Raw genomic sequence first — 23,675 nt, 5'->3', positions numbered from 1 at the left:
CTGGCCCCTCCACATCATCATGACGTGTTGGCATCTATACTGGCTCCCTCCACATCATCATGACGTGTTGGCATCTATACTGGCCCCTCCACATCATCATGACGTGTTGGCATCTACACTGGCCCCCTCCACATCATCATGACGTGTTGGCATCTATACTGGCCCCCTCCACATCATCATGACGTGTTGGCATCTATACTGGCCCCCTCCACATCATCATGACGTGTTGGCATCTATACTGGCTCCCTCTACATCATCATGATGTGTTGGCATCTATACTGGCCCCCTCTACATCAACATGATGTGTTGGCATCTACACTGGCCCCCTTCACATCATCATGAAGTATTGGCATCTACACTGGCTCCCTCCACATCATCATGACGTGTTGGCATCTACACTGGCTCCCTCCACATCATCATGAAGTATTGGCATCTACACTGGCTCCCTCCACATAATCATGAAGTATTGGCATCTACACTGGCCCCCTTCACATCATCATGACGTGTTGGCATCTACACTGGCCCCCTCCACATCATCATGACGTGTTGGCATCTACACTGGCTCCTCCACATCATCATGAAGTATTGGCATCTACACTGGCTCCTCCACATCATCATGAAGTATTGGCATCTACACTGGCCCCCTTCACATCATCATGACGTGTTGGCATCTACACTGGCCCCCTCCACATCAACATGACGTGTTGGCATCTACATTGGCCCCCTTCACATCATCATGAAGTATTGGCATCTACACTGGCCCCCTTCACATCATCATGACGTGTTGGCATCTACACTGGCCCCCTCCACATCAACATGACGTGTTGGCATCTACACTGGCCCCCTCCACATCAACATGATGTGTTGGCATCTACACTGGCCCCCTCCACATCAACATGACGTGTTGGCATCTACACTGGCCCCCTCTACATCAACATGACGTGTTGGCATCTACACTGGCCCCCTCTACATCATCATGACGTGTTGGCATCTACACTGGCCCCTCCACATCAACATGACGTGTTGGCATCTACACTGGCCCCCTCTACATCATCATGACGTGTTGGCATCTACACTGGCCCCCTCCACATCATCATGACGTGTTGGCATCTACACTGGCCCCCTCCACATCATCATGACGTGTTGGCATCTACACTGGCTCCCTCCACATCATCATGAAGTATTGGCATCTACACTGGCCCCCTTCACATCATCATGACGTGTTGGCATCTACACTGGCCCCCTCCACATCAACATGACGTGTTGGCATCTACACTGGCCCCCTTCACATCATCATGAAGTATTGGCATCTACACTGGCCCCCTTCACATCATCATGACGTGTTGGCATCTACACTGGCCCCCTCCACATCAACATGACGTGTTGGCATCTACACTGGCCCCCTCCACATCAACATGATGTGTTGGCATCTACACTGGCCCCCTCCACATCAACATGACGTGTTGGCATCTACACTGGCCCCCTCTACATCAACATGACGTGTTGGCATCTACACTGGCCCCTCTACATCATCATGACGTGTTGGCATCTACACTGGCCCCCTCCACATCAACATGACGTGTTGGCATCTACACTGGCCCCCTCTACATCATCATGACGTGTTGGCATCTACACTGGCCCCCTCCACATCATCATGACGTGTTGGCATCTACACTGGCCCCCTCCACATCATCATGACGTGTTGGCATCTACACTGGCCCCCTCCACATCAACATGACGTGTTGGCATCTACACTGGCCCCCTCCACATCATCATGACGTGTTGGCATCTACACTGGCCCCCTCCACATCATCATGACGTGTTGGCATCTACACTGGCCCCCTCCACATCATCATGACGTGTTGGCATCTACACTGGCCCCCTCTACATCATCATGACGTGTTGGCATCTACACTGGCCCCCTCCACATCAACATTACGTGTTGGCATCTACACTGCACCATTGTGGGCCCCCTCCACTTTCCTCAGTAAATCAATAGAATATGGGGCTGGTGCAGATAAAATGGACCCAGTCATATTGTGGGCTCTGAAAGGATAGACAGGGTTGATGTTTCCAGCAGCTAAATTAATAGGAGACCCTCCGAAACCCTGCCTCTGTTTTGACACTGAACATTAACCCCTCTGTCAGAGATAACGGATACAAACACACACACACATACACACACACACACACACACACACACACACACACACACACAGGTCCATGGTTTACTTTAGCATTATATAAAACAATGGTAGAAATGAATGATTTGTCTTTTGAACATTGATGCAACTCATAATGAAAAGTGTATACAGTCGGGCAAAAAAAGTATTTAGTCAGCCACCAATTGTGCAAGTTCTCCCACTTAAAAAGATGAGAGAGGCCTGTAATTTTCATCATAGGTACACTTCTTCTTTAAGAGGCTCCTCTGTCCTCCACTCGTTACCTGTATTAATGGCACCTGTTTGAACTTGTTATCAGTATAAAAGACACCTGTCCACAACCTCAAACAGTCACACTCCAAACTCCACTATGGCCAAGACCAAAGAGCTGTCAAAGGACACCAGAAACAAAAGTGTAGACCTGCTCCAGGCTGGGAAAGACTGAATCTGCAATAGGTAAGCAGCTTGGTTTGAAGAAATCAACTGTGGGAGCAATTATTAGGAAATGGAAGACATACAAGGCCACTGATAATCTCCCTCGATCTGGGGCTTCACGCAAGATGTCCAGGCCCGTCTGAAGTTTGCTAGAGAGCATTTAGATGATCCAGACGAAGATTGGGAGAATGTCATATGGTCAGATGAAACCAAAATATAACTTTTTTGTATAAACTCAACTCGTTGTGTTTGGAGGACAAAGAATACTGAGTTGCATCCAATGAACACCATACCTATTGTGAAGCATGGGGGTGGAAACATCATGCTTTGGGGCTGTTTTTCTGCAAAGGGACCAGGACGACTGATTCGTGTAAAAGAAAGAATGAATGGGGCCATGTATCGTGAGATTTTGAGTGAAAACCTCCTTCCATCAGCAAGGGCATTGAAGATGAAACGTGGCTGGGTCTTTCAGCATGACAATGATCCCGAACACACCGCCCCGGGCAACGAAGGAGCGGCTTCGTAAGAAGCATTTCAAGGTCCTGGAGTAGCCTAGCCAGTCTCCAGATCTCAACCCCATAGAAAATCTTTGGAGGGAGTTGAAAGTCCGTGTTGCCCAGCAACAGCCCCAAAACATCACTACTCTAGAAGAGATCTGCATGGAGGAATGGGCCAAAATACCAGCAATAGTGTGTGAAAACCTTGTGAAGACTTACAGAAAACTTTTGACCTCTGTCATTGCCAACAAAGGGTATATAACAAAGTATTGAGATAAACTTTTGTTATTGACCAAATACTTATTTTCCACCATATTTAGCAAATTAATTCATTAAAAATCCTACAATGTGAATTTCTGGATTTAAAAAAAAATTGTCTGTCATAGTTGAAGTGTACCTATGATGAAAATTACAGGCCTCTCGCATCTTTTGAAGTGGGAGAACTTACACAATTGGTGGCTGACGAAAACCTTTTTTAGCCTCACTGTATATACAATACAAAATGTATAATACCACCATACAACAATATTACACCACTACATATATACAATACAACATGTATAATACCACCATATAACATTATTACACCACTACATATATACAATACAACGACTGTTCAGTCGTGTGGTCAGGTACCACAAAGAAGGACCTCGCTCCTGGACTACTGTTCAGTCGTGTGGTCAGGAGGTCCTTCTTTGTGGCACCTGACCACATGACTGAACAGTAGTCCAGGAGCGAGGTCCTTCTTTGTGGTACCTGACCACATGACTGAACAGTAGTCCAGGAGCGAGGTCGTTCTTTGTGGCACCTGACCACATGACTGAACAGTAGTCCAGGAGCGAGGTCCTTCTTTGTGGCACCTGACCACATGACTGAACAGTAGTCCAGGAGCGAGGTCGTTCTTTGTGGCACATGACCACATGACTGAACAGTAGTCCAGGAGCGAGGTCCTTCTTTGTGGCACCTGACCACATGACTGAACAGTAGTCCAGGAGCGAGGTCGTTCTTTGTGGCACCTGACCACATGACTGAACAGTAGTCCAGGAGCGAGATCCTTCTTTGTGGCACCTGACCACATGACTGAACAGTAGTCCAGGAGCGAGGTCCTTCTTTGTGGCACCTGACCACATGACTGAACAGTAGTCCAGGAGCGAGGTCGTTCTTTGTGGCACCTGACCACATGACTGAACAGTAGTCCAGGAGCGAGGTCCTTCTTTGTGGCACCTGACCACATGACTGAACAGTAGTCCAGGAGCGAGGTCCTTCTTTGTGGCACCTGACCACATGACTGAACAGTAGTCCAGGAGCGAGGTCCTTCTTTGTGGTACCTGACCACATGACTGAACAGTAGTCCAGGTGTGAGGTCCTTCTTTGTGGTACCTGACCACATGACTGAACAGTAGTCCAGGAGCGAGGTCCTTCTTTGTGGTACCTGACCACATGACTGAACAGTAGTCCAGGAGCGAGGTCCTTCTTTGTGGTACCTGACCACATGACTGAACAGTAGTCCAGGAGCGAGGTCGTTCTTTGTGGCACCTGACCACATGACTGAACAGTAGTCCAGGAGCGAGGTCCTTCTTTGTGGCACCTGACCACATGACTGAACAGTAGTCCAGGAGCGAGGTCGTTCTTTGTGGTACCTGACCACATGACTGAACAGTAGTCCAGGTGCGAGGTCCTTCTTTGTGGTACCTGACCACATGACTGAACAGTAGTCCAGGTGCGACAAAGATACTGATAAAACCAAAGCAGTACTAAGAGGCGGAGCAATTAAAGCAGCTTCCCCCTGAGGTCAGAATAATCTAATAATATATGCCATTTAGCAGACGCTTTTATCCAAAGCGACTTACAGTCATGTGTGCATACATTCTACGTATGGGTGGTCCCGGGAATCGAACCCACTACCCTGGCGTTACAAGCGCCATGCTCTACCAACTGAGCTACAGAAGGACCACTAATCAAAATGAAACTGTCACATGCGCCGAATACAACAAGTGTAGACTCTACAGTAAAATGCTTACTTATACAATCCCTTAACAAACAGTGCAGTTCAAGAGTAAAGAAAATATCTACCAAATAAACTAATGTAAAAAATGATCAAAAGTAACACAATAACGTAACAATAACGAGGCCATATACAGGGGGTACCGGTACCGAGTCAGTGTGCAGGGGTACAGGTTAGAGGTCATTTGTACATGTAGGTAGGGGTGAAGTGACTATTGCATAGATAATAAACAGTAAGTAGAAGCAGTGTGCAAAACAAATGGAGGGAGGGGGGGTCAATGTAATAGTCCTGTAGCCATTTGATGAATTGTTCAGGAGTCTTATGGCTTGGGGGTAGAAGCTGTAAAGGAGCCGCTTGTCGTGTGGTAGCAGAGAAAACAGTCCACGACCTGGGTGACTGGAGTCTCAGACAATTTTATGGGATTTCTTCTGACAACGCCTATTATATATGTCCTGAATGGCAGGAAACTTGGCCCCAGTGATGTACTGGAACGTACACACTAACCTCTGTAGCGCCTTACCGTCAGATGCCGAGCAGTTTCCATACCAGGCGGTGATGCAACCGGTCAGGATGCTCTCGATGGTGCAGCTGTAGAACTTTTTGAGGATCTGGGGACCCATGCCAAATCTTTTCAGTCTCCTGAGGGGGAAAAGGTTTTGTTGTGCCCTCTTCGCGACGGTCTTGGTGTGTTTGGACCATGACAGATCGTTGGTGATGTGGACACCAAGGAACTTGAAACTCTCGACCCGCTCCACTACAGCCCCGTCGATGTTAATGGGGGCCTGTTCGGCTCGCCTTTTCCTGTAGTCCTCAATCACCTCCTTTGTCTTGTTCACATTGAGAGGGAGGTTGTTGTCCAGGCACCACACTGACAGTTCTCTGACCTCCTCCCTATCTCATTGTTGTAGGTGATCAGGCCTACCACTGTTGTGTCATCAGCAAACTTGATGATGGTGTTGGAGTCGTGTTTGGCCACGCAGTGGTGGGTGTACAGGGAGTACTGGAGGGGACTAAATACACACCACTGAGTGGCCCCAGTGTTGAGGATCAGGGGCCCCAGTGTTGAAGTCCAGGATCCAGTTGCAGAGGGATCTGTTTAGTCCCAGGGTCCGTAGCTTAGTGATGAGCTTCGTTGGCACTATGGTGTTGAACGCTGAGCTGTAGTCAATGAACAGCATTCTCACATAGGTGTTCCTTTTGTCCAGGTGGGAAAGGTCAGTGTGGAGTGAGATTGAGATTGCGTCATCTGTGGATCTGTAGGGGCGGTATGCGAATTGGAGTAAGTCTAGAGTAACCGGGAGGATGCTGTGGATGTGAGCCATGACCAGCCTTTCAAAGCACTTCATGGATACCGATGTGAGTGCTATGGGGCAATAATCATTTAGGCGGGTTACCTTTGCTTCCTTGGGCACAGTGACTATGGTGGTCTGCTTGAAACATGTAGGTATTACAGACTCAGTCAGGGAGAGGTTGAAAATGTCAGTGAAGACACTTGCCAGTTGGTCTGTGCATGCTTTGAGTACAGGTCCTGGTAATCCATCTGGACCCGCGGCTTTGTGAATGTTGACCTGTTTAAAGGTCTTGCTCACATCGGCTACCGAGAGCGTTATCACACAGTCATCCAGAACAGAACAGAATAATGTAGTGCTAACTACACTAACAACAGCCACCTTAAAGCTCATTAGAGGTGATTAGGGGCCTTAACCCAGCTAAAGCCTTGTTGTCCTATAGAGAGAGAGAGGAGAAACCAAACCACCATGAACAACTGAAAATGGCAGCTAGCCAGAGTAATGCAGGTAACCAACTGGCCTCTAAACCAAACTAAACTATATTCTGAGAGATGTAGGTGAAGAAAGGGGAATAAGAATCAGGTAAAATTCCCTTGTCTACATCCCAAATGCCACCTTTTTCCCTTTATAGTGGACTAAATAGGGAATATCCCTGACCCACCTCCGCTCAACATACGGCACGGTAAGGGTTAGAGGAGGTGCCACACTTGGATTGGTAAAAAAAAGTTAGATAAAAAAAGATATAGTATATATACAGTGGGGCAAAAAAGTATTTAGTCAGCCACCAATTGTGCAAGTTCTCCCACTTAAAAAGATGAGAGAGGCCTGTAATTTTCATCATAGGTACACTTCAACTATGACAGACAAAATGAGAAAAAAAATCCAGAAAATCACGTTGTAGAATTTTTTATTAATTTATTTGCAAATTATGGTAAAAGTAAATGGACCATCCTGGGCCACTTAAATGTGCATTCAGTCAGAACTTCTGTATCTGCTCTCGTCTCCCTCCCAGTCTCTCGTGCCAGACGACTTACTTCTGGAAGCGAGACTAGATCTGCTCTATCAGGTGGTGCTAAAGCTAATTGTAATTAACTTGTAAATAACAGTCATGGAAGCCTGGGACCTGATAAACCGGACATCTACATCCAACAAGAGTTGAAGGAAAGAGAGACACTAGCTAGAACCTTCTCATCGGGGATCTGGTAGGACAAAAAAAGCATAACTGTGGCTGGCCAATTTGATTGCTTCCCCCCATGTTCATCAGGTTCTACTGTAGGTGACAGGATGACATGTTGTGTGGACTAAAACAGCATGCTCCCCATGACAATTTCAAGATGATCTAAACTAATATCTGACTAATTCGGAAATATGAAGTTATTTCAGAATGAAAGTTAACTGGCTAGTGAGTCATACTTTGTGACATTGTGTTAGCTATCCCTAGTTAGATAATGTATTTTCAAAGGTAGACAACTGGTTCATTTGACCAATGAATCATCCAAATATTTCTCAAAATTGCTAAAGCTAGCCATTCAATGAGCGTGTGGGGAGGGGTTCAGACAGACCATAAAAGAACCCTCAATACAAATGATTCATACATAACAGTGAGTGAATAATCTAATAGCACAGTCAGTCAGTCAATAGGTTTCTCTTGTGGGATTGAGAATTTGTAGTTGAGTGAGGAAAGAATTAAAATCATCTGCGACTTTGGCAGTTCCTAGTTTACATGTGAGCAAGGCTGAGAGAGAGAGAGGCAGGGAGCTGGTGTTACTGGTTGGTACTGAGAACACAGCTTAGAGGGGATCACGGCAGGCAGGCTGGCCGGCCAGGCAGACTGGCTCAGTTGGAGCAGCAGACCGTTGACAGGTTAACCTCCTGGCATGCAAGAGCCACAGGAGCCAGCTCAATGTCACAGAGAATATGGATTACCAACCAATGTCACAGATTGCTCTGAAAATTTCACCACAGGGAGACCCATGAGGTTGTTGGGGTTTTGTACTGAGAGTGTAGGCCTATGAAGTATGAATTAGGCCTATTCTAAGGTGAAGGTGAAAAGTATTGGCCTAGGACTCTGAGGTGTCTATGTCCCACCTGGTCCACTGTCACTACATAACCTACTACTGGCACTAGGACAGGAGCAGTTGGTAGTGTCAAAGCAGTGTCACCAAGCATCAGGCTAATTATCCCCATAGACTACATCACATGCACAAAAATAAAGAAGGATAACTTCTATGGTGCCAATAGATTTAAATTAACTATGTTTATCATATTAGCAATTCAGCACGAAAAAAGGTCTGATGACATCATGATCACCATTGTTTCATGATAATAATGTAAAATGATGTCTATCACTCACCTGCAGCTCGCACCATGCCACTTCCACAGTAGTCTCTGTGTCCAGTCCTTTATAAACGGTCTTAAACGAACCCCTCCCAATCTCAATGTTGAATTTCAGGTATCTTCCATCAGGTGAGGTGGCCACAGCTTTGGTCTCAATGTCCTCCCTCTCCTCCTGTTCCCATTTGCTTTCACACGGACTGCGTGACAACACGTTGTGTGGTTTATTTTGAACAAGCTCGTTGTCTGAGTCCGAGCTGGCATCTTGTCTGTTGGGGCTCTGGATCGAGCTCCAGTTGTTTACCAGAGGGGTGGCCGTGTCCTTGACTTGGGTACAGGGGGACTTGCTGCCGGTGATGCTCGCGCCCGGGATGGAGACCGGAGATGGAGACGTTGGCGGAGTCTCCGTTTTATCGTCCTCCTCAACTCTGGCCTCCGTCAAAATTAAAATATTCTCCGCGGACCCGGAAAGAGCCTTTGAAAGCGTCCCACCATAGAGTTGTGGGTCGATGTCCATGTTAATTTTGTGAAGTCCATAAGAGTTTCTCCTGGCACCCAAGTTGTTCCTCAGTGGCATCGACGGGACCCGGCCAGATAAGCAGTCATCTTTCAGTTCGACAGAAAGGCTTGGGAAGCCACGTCTAGCTACCTCAAACTCAGTGTGTGACATTGTAATGATTCGTATTCTGATTTCCGAGACTTAAAAAGAAGAAATAAGAAAATTAAACCCGGCCGTTACCTTAATAAAACAGAATGCTATTTACATATATCTTTCAGCAATTGATGCTACTTTCCATTGTAGCCTAGTTATACATTCTACACATTAGTTTAGTTGTGGAACATAGGGTAAATTGTGTGGCACGTAGCCTTGTACAAGACAATTAACTTAGGTCAATATAGACTGACAAAAACAAATATTCTCAATTTTGCAATTGAATTGAAATAGCTTACCTGAAAAGGTGTTCAAATTCGGAAAAAAATCACACAATGCATGTCAGATAATCCGAGTCGACCGGACCGTTCATTGCTCTTGTATGTGTGAGTCGTAAACTCATCTGTAACCTCTAGTGAAGAAATGAAAGCCTCTGTCTATATCGACCGGGTGCTATCAACTCCGCCCCCATAAACAGTCTCCCGTAGTTTACCTGGGCAATGTGACGCACCATGCAGCGCTTGATTCACAAACAAGAGCCTCTTCTCAAATGACTGACTTCATGAGGTATATGTCCATTCGTGTGTATATTCCTTATTTTATTTGGAATCGTTGATAACGTGATTTTCCTGTTCTGGGTTAGGTTATGTGGATAAAAAATTATAATTAAATTACAATACTGTTATCTCTGTCTGTGTGCATGTAAGGTGTTAAACAACAACCCCAAACACAGAGCTCCTATGAATCAGTTATGTAATTCATGAATCAGTTATGTAATTATATTACCAAATACCATAGAACCAAGTAAATGGCTCACCTCATGGTGAGGTGAATCAGAGCAGCATGGGATTAACCTCATTGCCTAGTGGAGGTCAGTAATGTCACAGGGACATGTCTCCCTTTCTTGTATCCCAAATTGCACCCTATTCCATATAAAGGGCTCTCTCTTGCTGCTACTTTTACACTGAACAAAAATATAAACACAACATGCAACAATTTTAAAGATTTTACTGAGTTACAGTTCATATAAGGAAATTAGTCAATTGAAATAAATAAATTAGGCCCTAATCTATGGATGTCATAACTGGGAATACAGATATGCATCTGTTGGTCACAGTTACCTTAAAAAAAGGTAGGGGAGTGAATCAGAAAACCAGTCAGTATCTGGTGTGACCATCAATTGCCTCATGCAGCATGACACATCTCCTTCCCATAGAGTTGATCAGGCTGTTGATTGTGGCCTGTAGAATGTTGTCCCACTGGAGACTTCTATCTCCTTCACTAACTTTAAGCGTCAGCTGTCAGAGCAGCTAACCGATCGCTGCAGCTGTACACAACCCATCTGTAAACAGCGCATTCAACCAACCAACCACCTACCTCATCCCCATATTTTTTTTCTACTCTTTTGCACCCCAGTATTTCTACTTGCACATCCTCATCTGCACATATCACTCCAGTGTAAATTGCTAAATTGTAATTAATTCACTACTATGGCCTATGTATTGCCTTACCTCCTCACTTCATTTGCACACACTGTATACAGATTTTTCTGTGTTATTGACTGTACGATTGTTTATCCCATGTGTAACTGTGTTGTTTTTGTCACACTGCTTAGCTTTATCTTGGCCAGGTTGCAGTTGTAAATGAGAACTTGTTCTCAACTAGCCTACCTGATTAAATAAAGGTGATATATAAAACTCCTCTCCGATGGCTGTGCGATGTTGCTAGATATTGGCGGGGACTGGAACACGCTGTTGTACTTGTCGATCCAGAGCATCCCAAACTTGCTCAATGGGTGACATGTCTGGCGAGTATGCAGGCCATGGAAGAACTGGGACATTTTCACGTTCCAGGAATTGTGTACAGATCCTTGCGACATGGGGCCATGCATTATCATGCTGAAACATGAGGTGATGGTGGCGGATGAATGGCAGAACAATGGGCCTCAGGATCTCGTCACGGTATCTCTGTGCATTCAAATTGCCATCGGTAAAATGCAATTGTGTTCATTGTCCATAGCTTATGCCTGCTCATACCATAACCCCACCACCACCATGGGGCACTCTGTTGACAACGTTGACAACAGCAAACCGCTCGCCCACACACCGGTACAATTGAAACCGGGATTCATCTCTGAAGACACACCGTTGGCACGCTGGAGACCCTGGTGAGGACAACAAGCACGCAGATGAGCTTTCCTGAGACAGGTTTTGACCATTTGTGCAGAAATTCTTTGGTGCAACCCCAGTTTCATCAGCTGTCCAGGTGGATGGTATCAGACGATCCCGCAGGTGAAGATGCCAGATGTGGAGGTCCTGGGCTGGCAGGGTTACACTTGGTCTTCGGTTTTGAGGCGTACTGCCAAATTCTCTAAAATGGCATTGGTAGAGAAATTAATATGAAATTCTTCGGCAACAGCTCTGGTGAACATTCTAGCAGTCAGCAGGCCAATTGCACGCTCCCTCAAAACTTGAGACATCTGTGGCATTATGTTGTGGAACAAAACTGCACATTTTAGAGTTGCCTTTTATTGTACCCAGCACAAGGTCCAGCTGTGTAATGATCATGCTTTTTAATCAGCTTCTTGATATGTCACACCTCTCAGGTGGATGGATTATCTTGGCGAAGGAGAAATGCTCACTAACAGGGATGTAAACAAATTTGTGCACAGAATCTGAGAGAAATAAGCTTTTTGTGCATATGGACAATTTCTGGGATCATTCATTTCAGCTCATGAAACATCGGACCAACACTTCACATGTTGCGTTTTTATTTTGTTTGGTGTATTTACTATAGCTCTGTACAGGAAGCATGGATTGTCTGGATTCTTCACATACCCTCACAGGCTTCCAGTCCACCACATAGGCATAGACAGGGTGTACTGGGCAAGTTCCAAGATGCGGTGTTCTGTTAATAAGGTTGTTTTGGATCAAACTGATAGCTCATATGACCAATTATGTCTTCATAAAATATGCTTCAATTCTCTTCTAATAAGGAATGCTTGACTATGAGGGCACAACATGGTTCTGGCAATTAATTATTCCCTTGTGCAGTTGTCCTTCTTGGTCTCATCATAAACAGTGGAAGAAAGGCAGAGTGAGAGCCATGGGGTGTCCCAAACAGCAGTCCCTGTAGTGCACTACGTTTGACCAGAATCCCACTATATAGAGAATACGGAGCCCATATAGACGCAGACGAAACACTGAGCCATGATGATAGTAGATTGGGAGACAGAGAGCTTCTCTCCCATAGGTTGAAACAAGACATCACCAAGGCCACAGTCAGCCACACCTGTCACACTACAGTGAGCTATCAGCAAACACGCACAAGTCAGCTCAGCTGGACCAAGGACCAAGCCTATGGAGACATTCCACATTGTCAGCTAATTTGCAAGGTCCTCCTCCAAGCCCAGCTGGTGATTGTAATAAGTATTCAGACAAGGGGTCTTTTTCCACATTTTGTTACTTTACAGCCTTATTCTAAAATGGATTCAAATCTACACATAGTATCCTACAATGACGAGGCAAAAAATACATTTTTAGAAATTTTGCAAAAATATTAAAAATAAACTAAAACATCACATTTACATAAGTATTCAGACTCTTTACTCAGTACTTTGTTGAAGCACATTTGACAGCAATTACAGCCTCGAGTCTTCTTTAGGATGACGCTACAAGCTTGGCACTTGTATTTGTGGAGTTTCTCCCATTCTTCTCTGCAGATCCTCTCAAGCTCTGTCAGGTTGGATGGGGAGCGTCGCTACACAGTTATTTTCAGGTCTATCCAGAGAGGTTCGATCGGGTTCAATTCCAGGCTCTGGCTGGCTGGGCCACTCAAGGACATTCAGAAACTTGTCCTGAAGCCACTCCTGCATTGTCTTGGCTGTGTGTTTAGGGTCATTGTCCTGTTAGAATGTGAACCTTTGGCCGAGTCTGTCCCGAGAGCTCTGGAGAAGTTTTTCATCAAGGATCTCTCCGTTCATCTTTCCCTTGATCCTGACTAGTCTCCCAGTCCCTGCCACTGAAAAACATCCCCACAGCATGTTGCTGCCACCACCATGCTTCACCATAGGGATGGTGCCAGGTTTCCTCCAGATGTGACGCTTGACATTCAGGACAAAGAGATCAATCTTGGTTTCATCAGACCAGATAATCTTGTTTCTCATATTCTGAGAGACTTTAGGTGCCTTTTGGCAAACTACAGGTGGCCTTTCGTGTGCCTTTTACTGAGGAGTGGCTTCCATCTGACCACTCTACCACAAAGGCCTGATTGGTGGAGTGCTGCAGAGATGGTTGTCATTCTGGAAGGTTCTCCCATCTCAACAGAGGAACTCTGGAGCTCTGTCAGAGTGACCATCGGGTTCTTGGTCACCTCCCTGACCAAGGACCTTTTCCACCGATTGCTCAGTTTGACCAGGCAGCCAGCTCTAGGAAGAGTCTTGGTGATTCCAAACTTCTTCCATTTAAGAATGATGGAGGCCAATGTGTTCTAGGGGACTGTCAATACTGCAAAAAACAATTGGCACGCTTCCCCTGATCTGTGCCTCGACACAATCTTGTCTCGGAGCTCTACGGTCAATTCCTTCTTCGACCTCATGGCTTGGTTTTTGCTCTGACCTGCACTATCAAGTGTGGGACCTTACATAGACAGGTGTGTGCCTTTCCAAATCATGTCCAATTAATTAAATTTACCACAGGTGGACTTCAATCAAGTTGTACAAACATCTCAAGGATGATCAGTGGAAACAGGATGCATCTAAGCTCAATTTCTAGTCTTATTGAAAAGAGTCTGAATACTTATGTAAATAAGTTTTTTATTTGTAATACATTGGGAAAAAATTATAGAAATCTGTTTTCGCTTTGTCATTATGGGGGTATTGTGTGTAGGTTGATGAGGGAAAAAAATGTATTAAATCAATTTTAGAGTAAGGCTGTAACGTAACAAAATGTGAAAAAAGGTAAAGGGGTCTGAATACTTTACGAATGAACTGTACATAAACACAGTAACATCCCAGTCAGTCTGTCTAGTGATCCCTAGGAAGTTACTACCAACATGGTTGTGTAAGGCAGGCTATATATTTCTTGGTTATGTAGTCTCTGGGCATGATCAACACTGCAAACGACTGCCAACTAACTGATCTACAAATCACTGCATAACCACTCATTATCATTAGTAGATGAGTCAGTCAGAATTGTCCCACAAAACATCACTGACTTGATGCTCTCAAACAACCTTTAGTATTACTTTAACTAAATAATGTTCTTCCATATATAAGCCTGGTGCCCATTCATAAAGTCGTATTAAAACTGTAATACAGAAACTGTATTTATCTTTTGACAGTAGGGGGCACTATAATACAACAAATAGACATTCATATATATAAAATGTATTCTGCCCCTGAACAGGCAGTTAACCCACTGTTCCTAGGCCGTCATTGAAAATAAGAATTTGTTCTTAACTGACTTGCCTAGTAAAATAACGGTAAAATAAAAAATATATTTTAAAAAATTGCCGCTCAAATCCTTGACGTACAACATTGTCCTCAATCATAACTGCAAGTAGGACTCAATATCTATTCAATTTATTTCTTACAGTATTCAACTAGTAAAAATACATTAAAAAAAGAGGTTCAATAGAACACAGAGACAGTGTCATAGGTTCTGTACTAAGGGTTTACAGCAGTCAGTCTATGCATGAGACATCCAGCACCATTATAACAGCTGAACTAAACCAAGATTCTGCTTCCTCTTCCTGGGGTTTTCAAACTCCCCAAATGTATCTAGGGTGTCTTGACTGGAATTTGTGGTAAAGAGGAACAGCAATAAAACAGGAGGGCAGAAGTCCCCAGCTCTGCCGCACCACATCGCTGCAAGTACATTTGTAATGAGTTCTAAATACAAAGCAGTAAGGGGAAGATAGATTGTGGGGAAAGTTTCTCTCCAAGAATACCTAAACATGTATGGGACTGGCTCCCCTGAATTATGAGACACATGTCTGTCAGAACACCTGCCCACATCAAAAGTCCCAGGTAACTACCACAGTAGTCAAACTAAAGTCATCTCCTAAACTGCTCCTGCAAATGGATAATAGCGTCTGCTAAATTACTAAAAATGTAAATTTACTATCTAGATTGGTTCTCTTCCAATAAGAAAATGGTTTCAATTCATGAGGAACCAAAAATTGACTATTATTCTCATCAAGCAGGTGGATTGGGTGCAGAGGTGCAAATAATAGCCTTTTAAACAGCAGTATCCCTATTAACATGGTCCCAGATCTGTTTGCACTGTCTTGCCACATCCTGTGTCACACCAATGACCACATAAACAGATTTGGGAACAGGCTAGCAGAACCCTCACAGTCTATCAGGATTGAAGGTTCCCAATCTGAGTTGAGACCTTGATCAATCCCACAATGCAATGCTACTTCAGAAGAACTTGACCCCCTTCCCGTCATCCATGGTGATGACCTCTGCCTTGCCGTCCGTCTGCAGGGCCTGCAGCGAGCGAATCAGCATCCACTCCTCCAGCCCATGGAATTCTGGGGGAAATGTGTTTCAGCTATTTACTTATGCTGTACAGCTCAGATGGTATAAAACAGTACAAATGTTTTGTGGTAGGGATAAATAGCAGGAAATACAGTACATTCGGAAAGTATTCACACCCCTTGACTTTTTCCACATTGTTACGTTACAGCCTTATTCTAAAATGGATTAAATTGCTTTTTTTCATCAATCTACACACAATACCCCATAATGACAAAGCAAAAACTGTCGATCCCATGACAAAGTAAAACACAAAATATCACATTTACATAAGTATTCAAACCAGTTCACCGGACGTGCTACCTTGTCCTAGACCTGCTGTTTTCGACTCTCTCTCTAGCGCACCTGCTGTCTCTAACTCTATAGTCAGGATCTGAATGCTCGGCTATGAAAAGCCATTTATTATTATTATTATTATTAGACCCTGCTGGTCATCTATGAACGTATGAACATCTTGGACATGTACTGTTATAATTTCCATCCGGCACAGCCAGAAGAGGAGTGGCCCCCCTCAGAGCCTGGTTCCTCTCTAGGCTTCTTCCTAGGGAGTCTTTCCTAGCCACCGTACTTCTACATCTGCATTGCTTGATGTTTGGGGTTTTAGGCTGGGTTTCTGTATAGCAATTTGTGACATCGGATGATGTAAAAACAGCTTAATAAATACATTTGATTACTCAGTACTTTGTTGAAGTGCCTTTGGCAGAGATTACAGCCTCAGGTCTTCTTGGGTATGACGCTAAAACATTGGCACACCTATATTTGGGGAGTTTCTCCCATTCGTCTTTGCAGATCCTCTCAAGCTCTGTCAGGTCGGATGGGTAGTATCGCTGCACAGCTATTTTCAGGTCTCTCCAGAGATGTTTGATCGGGTTCAAGTCCAGGCTCTGGCTGGGCCTCTCAAGGACGTTCAAATCAAACTTTATTTGTCACATGCGCCGAATACAACAAGTGAGGACCTTACAGTGAAACGCTTACTTGCAAGCCCTTAACCAACAGTGCAGTTACCAAATAAACTAAAGTAAAAAATAATAAAAAGTAACACAATAACAAGGCCATATACAGGGGCACCGGTACCGAGTCGGTGTGCAGGGGTACAGGTTAGAGGTCATTTGTACATGTAGGTAGGGGTGAAGTGACTATGCATAGATAATAAACAGCGAGTAGAAGCAGTGTACAAAACAAATGGAGGGGGGTCAATGTAATAGACCGGTAGCCATTTGATTCATTGTTCAGCAGTCGAATGGCTTGGGGGTAGAAGCTGTTTTGGCATTTTGGTCCTAGACTTGGCGCTCCGGTACTGCTTGTCGTGTGGTAGCAGAGAAAACAGTCCATAACCTGGGTGACTGGAGTCTCAGACAATTTTATGGGCTTTCCTCTGACAACGCCTATTATATATGTCCTGAATGGCAGGAATCTTGGCCCCAGTGACGTACTGGGCCGTACGCACTACCCTCTGTAGCGCCTTACTGTCAGATGCCGAGCAGTTGCCATACCAGGCGGTGATGCAAGCATTCAGGATGCTCTCGATGGTGCAGCTGTAGAACTTTTCTTTTCTTTTTAGTCTCCTGAGTGGGAAAAGGTTTTTGTTGTGCCCTCTTTGCGATGGTCTTGGTGTGTTTGGACCATGACAGATCGTTGGTGATGTGGACACCAAGGAACTTGAAACTATTGACCCACTCCACTACAGCCTCGTCGATGTTAATGGGGGACAGTTTGGCCCTCAATTTCCTGTAGTCCATGATCAGCTCCTTTGTTTTGCTCAAATTGAGGGAGAGGTTGTTGTCTCTGACCGCCTCCCTATAGGCTGTCTCATCGTTGCCGGTGATCAGGCCTACCACTGTTGTGTCATCAGCAAACTTGATGGTGTTGGAGTCGTGTTTGCCCACGCAGTCGTGGGTGAACAGGGCGTACAGGAGGGGACTAAGTACACACCCCTGAGGGGCCCCAGTGTTGAGGATCAGTGTGGCAGACGTGTTGTTGCCTACCCTTACCACCTGGGGCAGCCCGTCAGGAAGTCCAGGATCCAGTTGCAGAGGGAGGTGTTTAGTCCCCGGGTCCTTAGCTTAGTGATGAGCTTCGTGGGCACTGTGGTGTTGAACGCTAAGCTGTAGTCAATGAACATCATTCTCACATAGGTGTTCCTTTTGTCCAGGTGGGAAAGGGCAGTGTGGAGTGCGATTGAGATCGCGTCATCTGTGGATCTGTTAGGGCGGTGTGCGAATTGGAGTGGGTCTCGAGTACCCAGGAGGATGCTGTTGATGTGAGCCATGACCAGCCTTTCAAAGCACTTCATGGCTCCCGACGTGAATGCTATGGGGCGGTAATCATTTAGGCGGGTTACCTTCGCTTCCTTGGGCACAGGGACCATGGTGGTCCGCTTCCTTGGGCACAGGGACCATGGTGGTCTGCCTGAAACATGTAGGTATTACAGACTCGGTCAGGGACAGGTCGAAAATGTCAGTGAACACACTTGCCAGTTGGTCCGCGCATGCTTCGAGTAGGCATCCTGGTAATCCATCTGGCCCCACGACTTTGTGAATGTTGACCTGTCCTGTTCAAAGGTTTTGCTCACATCGGCTACTGAGAGCGTTATCACACAGTCATTCAGAATAGCTGGTGCTCTCGTGCATGCTTCAGTGTTGCCTGCCTTGAAGCAAACATAAAAGGTATTTAGCTCGTCTGCTAGGCTCGAGTGACTGGGCAGCTCGCCTCTGGGTTTCACTTTGTAGTCCGTAATATTTTTCAATCCTTGCCACATCCGACGAGTGTCAGAGCCAGTGTAGTAGGATTCAATCTTATTACTGTTTTGACACTTTGCTTGTTTGATGGTTCGTATGAGGGCATAGCCGGATTTCTTAGCATCCGGATTAGTGTCCCGCTCCTTGAAAGCGGCAGCTCTAGCGTTTAGTTCGATGCGCATGTTGCCTGTTATCCATGGCTTCTGGTTGGGATATGTACGTACGGTCACTGTGGGGACGACGTCGTCGATGCACTTTTTGATGAAGCCAATGACTGAGGTGGTACACTCCTCAACGACATTGGATGAAACCCGGAACATATACCAGTCTGTGCTAGCAGTCCTGTAGTGTAGCATCCGTGTCTTCTGACCACTTCCGTATTGGGCGAGACTTGTCCCGAAGCCACTCCTGAGTTGTCTTGGCTGTGTGCTTAGGGTTGTTGTCCTGTTGGAAGGTGAACATTCGCCCAAGTCTGAGGTCCTGAGCACTCTGCAGCAGGTTTTCATCAAGGATCTAACCGTTCATCATTCCCTCGATCCTGACTTGTCTCCCAGTCCCTGCCGCTGAAAAACATGCCCACAGCATGATGTTGCCTCCACCATGCTTCACCATAGGGATGGTGCCAGGTTTCCTCCAGACGTGACACTTTGGCAATCAGGCCAAAGAGTTCAATCTTGGTTTCAACAGACCAAAGAATATTGTTTCTCATGGTCAGAGTCCTTTAGGTGCCTTTTGGCAAACTCCAAGCGTGCTATGTGCATTTTACTGAGTGGCGGCTTCTGTCTGGCCACTCTACCATAAAGGCCTGATTGGTGGAGTGCTGCAGAGACGGTTGTCCTTCTGGAAAGGGTCTGAATACCTATGTAAAAAGGTATTTCAGTTTTTATTTTTAATAGAATTGCAAAATTGTCAAAAAACCTGTTTTCACTTTGTCATTATGGGGTATTGTGTGTAGATTGAAGAGGCAAAAACTTTCATAATTAAGCAGTAACAGGGGGAAAAAAATGTGGAAAAAGTCAAGGTGTCGAATACTTTCGGAATGCACTGTACATCAAAAATGCACATTTCTGTTGTTGTACCTTCGCTTTCTGTGTCGTCACCGTTGGCGAGCTCGTAGAGTGTAAACACCGTATTGACCATACCGTTTTTAGAGACCTGAAATGATAGGGAGAGGAAACACAAACTTCATAAAGAAGTATCAATAACAGCATACTGAGGTCACCGAGATTTAGACTATTACTAGTAAATCTAAAATAATAATAATAAATAATATATGCCATTTAGCAGACGCTTTTATCCAAAGCGACTTACAGTCATGTGTGCATACATTCTACGTATGGGTGGTCCCGGGGATTGAACCCACTACCCTGGCGTTACAAGCGCCATGCTCTACCAACTGAGCTACAGAAGGACCACAAATCTAGTAGAGCTCGACCGATTAATCGGAGTGGCCGATTAATTAGGGCCGATTTCAAGTTGTCATAACAATCGGAAATCGGTATTTTTGAACAATGATTTGGCCGATTATTATTTTATTTTTTAAAACACGTTTATTTAACTACGCAAATCAGTTAAGAACACATTCTTAATTTCAATGACAGTCTAGGAACGGTGGGTTAACTGCCTTGTTGGCAGAACAACAGATTTTTACCTTGTCAGCTCGGGGATTCAATCTTGCAACCTTACGGTTAACGAGTCCAACACTCTAACCCCCTGCTTTACATTGCACTCCACGAGGAGACTACCTGTCACGCGAATGCAGTAAGAAGCATAGGTAAGTTGCTAGCTAGCATTAAACTTATCTTATAAAAAACTATCAATAAATCATAATCACTAGTTAACTACACATGGTTGATGATATTACTAGTTTATCTAGCGTGTCCTGTGTTGCATATAATCGATGCGGTGCGCATTCGTGAAAAAGCACTGTCGTTGCTCCAACGTGTACCTAACCATAAACATCAATTCCTTTCTTAAAATCAATACACAAGTATATATTTTTAAACCTGCATATTTAGTTAATATTGCCTGCTAACATGAATTTATTTTAACTAGGGAAAAGGTGTCACTTCTCTTGCAACAGAGTCAGGGTATATGCAGCAGTTTGAGCTGCCTGGCTCGTTGTGAACTGTGTGAAGACTTTTTCTCCCTAACAAAGACAGCCAACTTCGCCAAACGGGGGATGATTTAACAAAAGCGCACAATCGTTGCACAATGTACCTAACCATAAACATCAATGCCTTTCTTAAAATCAATACACAGAAGTATATATTTTTCAACCTGCATATTTAGCTAAAAATAAATCCAGGTTAGCAGGCAATATTAACCAGGTGAAATTGTGTCACTTGCGTTCATTGCACGCAGAGTCAGGGTATATGCAACAGTTTGGGCCGCCTGGCTCGTTGCGAACTAATTTGCCAGAATTTTACGTAATTATGACGTAACATCGAAGGTTGTGCAATGTAACAGGTATATTTAGACTTATGGACGCCACCCGTTAGATAAAATACGGAACAGTTCCGTATTTCACTGAAATAATAAACGTTTAGTTTTTGAGATGATAGTTTCCGGATTCTACCATATTAATGACCTACTATTTCTGCATGTTATTATGTTATAATTAAGTCTATGATTTGATAGAGCAGTCTGACTGAGCGATGGTAGGTACCAGCAGGCTCGTAAGCATTCATTCAAACAGCACTATCGTCCGTTTTGCCAGCAGCTCTTCGTTGTGCTTCAAGCATTGCGCTGTTTATGACTTCAAGCCTATCAACTCCCAAGATTGGGCTGGTGTTACCGATGTGAAATGGCTAGCTAGTTAGCGGGGTCCGCGCTAATAGCATTTCAAACGCCACTCGCTCTGAGTCGTTGTTCCCCTTGCTCTGCAAGGGCCGCGGCTTTTGTGGAACGATGGGTAACGCTGCTTCGAGGGTGGCTGTTGTCGATGTGTTCCTGGTTTGAGCCCAGGTAGGAGCGAGGAGAAGCTATACTGTTACACTGGCAATACTAAAGTGCCTATAAGAACATCCAATAGTCAAAGGTATATGAAATAGAAATCGTATAGAGAGAAATAGTCTTATAATTCCTATAATAACTACAACCTAAAACTTCTTACATAGGAATATTGAAGACTCATGTCAAAAGGAACCTCCAGCTTTCATATGTTCTGAGCAAGGAACTTAAACGTTAGCTTTCTTACATGGCACATATTGCACTTTTACTTTCTTCTCAAACACTGTGTTTTTGCATTATTTAAACCAAATTTAACATGTTTCATTATTTATTTGAGGCTAAATTGATTTTATTGATGTATTATATTAAGTTAAAATAAGTGTTCATTCAGTATTGTTGTAATTATTATTATTACAAATAAATATACTTTTTTTTCTTTTTTTCCAGCCAATTAATCTGTATCGGCTTTTTTTGGTCCAACAATAATCGTTATCGGCGTTGAAAAATCATAGGAGGTCGACCTCTAAAATCTACTAGACCACTGCACATCTTCTATAATGATAATACATTACAGTATTCTTCCAACAATGTAAATGGCGATCTAGGCTACGTCCAGAGAAGCACCCTACTCCCTATATAGTGTATTCCTTTAGACCAGGACCCATAGCAGACCTACTCACCCACTGGTAAATTAGTTTGCCCCATTCCTCTGGCCTCCTCCACATGACTAGACACTGTGTCTTGTTCTTGTCTAACCATTCCAGGTTCCCTGCAAGCAATATCCAGTTAAATTATTGTTAGTGTCATAATAAGAATCCAAATACATCTTTCAATGAAAGCAGCCCTGTTACCTTTTTTCCTCAATTCCTCAAAAACAATTAGTATGGCCTCCGTTGATAGTTTTCCTGCAAGATCAGTTAAGGTTTCTAGCAGATATGAGGGGAAATTTTCAGGGGGTATAATTTCAAAGAACATCCTTATAAAGTTTCTAAGTTATTACCTTTCCAGAGCTTCAAAGTCACTATCCAACAACAAATAACAGGACAGTAGATCCAGAGATGGCCTCTTGTGTTTTTTTCAGGTTGGTTAGATCTATGACATATGTCAGTAAGTGAAACTTAGAACACTGTGAATAAAAGGATACTATCAATATTCTTGTGGTTGAACACAGGGCACTCTTGGACTTCCATGATGTCCAAAGTGTAGAGCTTGTGATGGCGGCAGTAGGAGAGAGCAAGGGAGCACCATGCTGCAAGCTGTTTCTGTCTGGTGTCAACATTGGGTTGTAACCTGTCAACAATCAAAAGTAACCATTGCATCAACTTATATTGATTGGCATGTAGCTAAGTTAAGAGACAGAAGTACCTAGATAACCACTCACTAACGGCTAAGTAAGTTTGATTAAGTTGGAGGTGAATAATAATCATAAACATCATACATTATTTGTTGCAAATTAGAAAATTGAATGCAATGCATCTAGACAATTGACCATCCTAGTTAACAAGCTTTACGAGCCAGCTAGCTAATATATCTTAGGTAGCTAACGTTAACTCTAATTATAAACGAAGTAGTTATAACATCAAAAAGCATAGCTATCTAGCTAGCTATATATCGAGCAAAGCACTACAATCATTCATTGCATCGAAACCTTGAATCGAACCTAAAATATGTTTGCCTTGGATGGCTAAAGCTAACTTCCCGAGCTAGCTTCAGCTAGCATTATTGTAAAGCAGGTAAACAATTTTAGTCGAAAATACAATACTTCTTTATACCTGGAATCGGAGTTTAGTTGTGAAAAGTGTTAACTTACGTAAAAAACGGAGGGAAATTATACTGCCAAGGCCACTCAAAACTCATTGCAAAAAAATGTACGCACAGCTGACACCCGGAAGTAAGTGAAACCTATAAATCTTCTTCTTCAATGCGACAACGGCGGTTGGCATCCAATAAATGTTCAATTGCCGCCACCTACTAGATTGGAGACCAACTTCGTTATACTTGGCTTGAGAAATCTATAAATAAATAAACAAATACACAACCATCGAACACTACACTTACCAAAATAAAAAT

The 23,675-nt window shown here is 44.1% G+C and overlaps 2 protein-coding genes across 4 annotated transcripts in view; both read right to left on the bottom strand.

The window, feature by feature from the left end:
- The window catches only part of LOC118377152 (serine/threonine-protein kinase WNK4-like), a 126,269-nt gene extending 116,466 nt beyond the window's left edge, over positions 1 to 9,803 (bottom strand). For both annotated transcript variants that reach the window (XM_052471270.1, XM_052471276.1), the window contains exons 1-2: positions 9,674 to 9,803; positions 8,742 to 9,421 (exon numbers count right to left, since the gene is read on the bottom strand). In XM_052471270.1, coding sequence (XP_052327230.1) covers positions 8,742 to 9,392 — 651 coding nt within the window. In that variant the 5' untranslated portion in view covers positions 9,393 to 9,421; positions 9,674 to 9,803. The remainder of the gene's footprint in view (positions 1 to 8,741; positions 9,422 to 9,673) is intronic.
- Positions 9,804 to 14,939: 5,136 nt separating this feature from the next.
- LOC118380769 (vacuolar protein-sorting-associated protein 25-like) lies at positions 14,940 to 23,616 on the bottom strand. Of its 2 annotated transcripts, none has more exons than XM_035767745.2 (6): positions 23,416 to 23,580; positions 22,750 to 22,895; positions 22,457 to 22,510; positions 22,286 to 22,374; positions 19,733 to 19,808; positions 14,940 to 15,911 (listed from the first exon to the last, which is right to left on the bottom strand). In XM_035767745.2, the coding sequence occupies exons 1-6, from the start codon at positions 23,460 to 23,462 to the stop codon at positions 15,799 to 15,801; spliced, it is 525 nt and encodes a 174-aa protein (XP_035623638.1). In that variant the 5' UTR covers positions 23,463 to 23,580; the 3' UTR covers positions 14,940 to 15,798. The 2 variants fall into 2 exon arrangements, with proteins under 2 accessions (XP_035623638.1, XP_052327246.1); XM_052471286.1 differs by lacking the exon at positions 14,940 to 15,911 and adding an exon at positions 16,818 to 19,512 and having other exon boundaries at positions 23,416 to 23,616.
- Positions 23,617 to 23,675: the final 59 nt, after the last annotated feature.

This window comes from Oncorhynchus keta, chromosome 2 (assembly GCF_023373465.1).
Source record: "Oncorhynchus keta strain PuntledgeMale-10-30-2019 chromosome 2, Oket_V2, whole genome shotgun sequence".
NCBI lineage: Eukaryota > Metazoa > Chordata > Actinopteri > Salmoniformes > Salmonidae > Oncorhynchus > Oncorhynchus keta.
The sequence above is the reverse complement of the archived record's forward strand: the minus strand, read 5'-3'. Positions and strand labels throughout refer to the sequence as shown.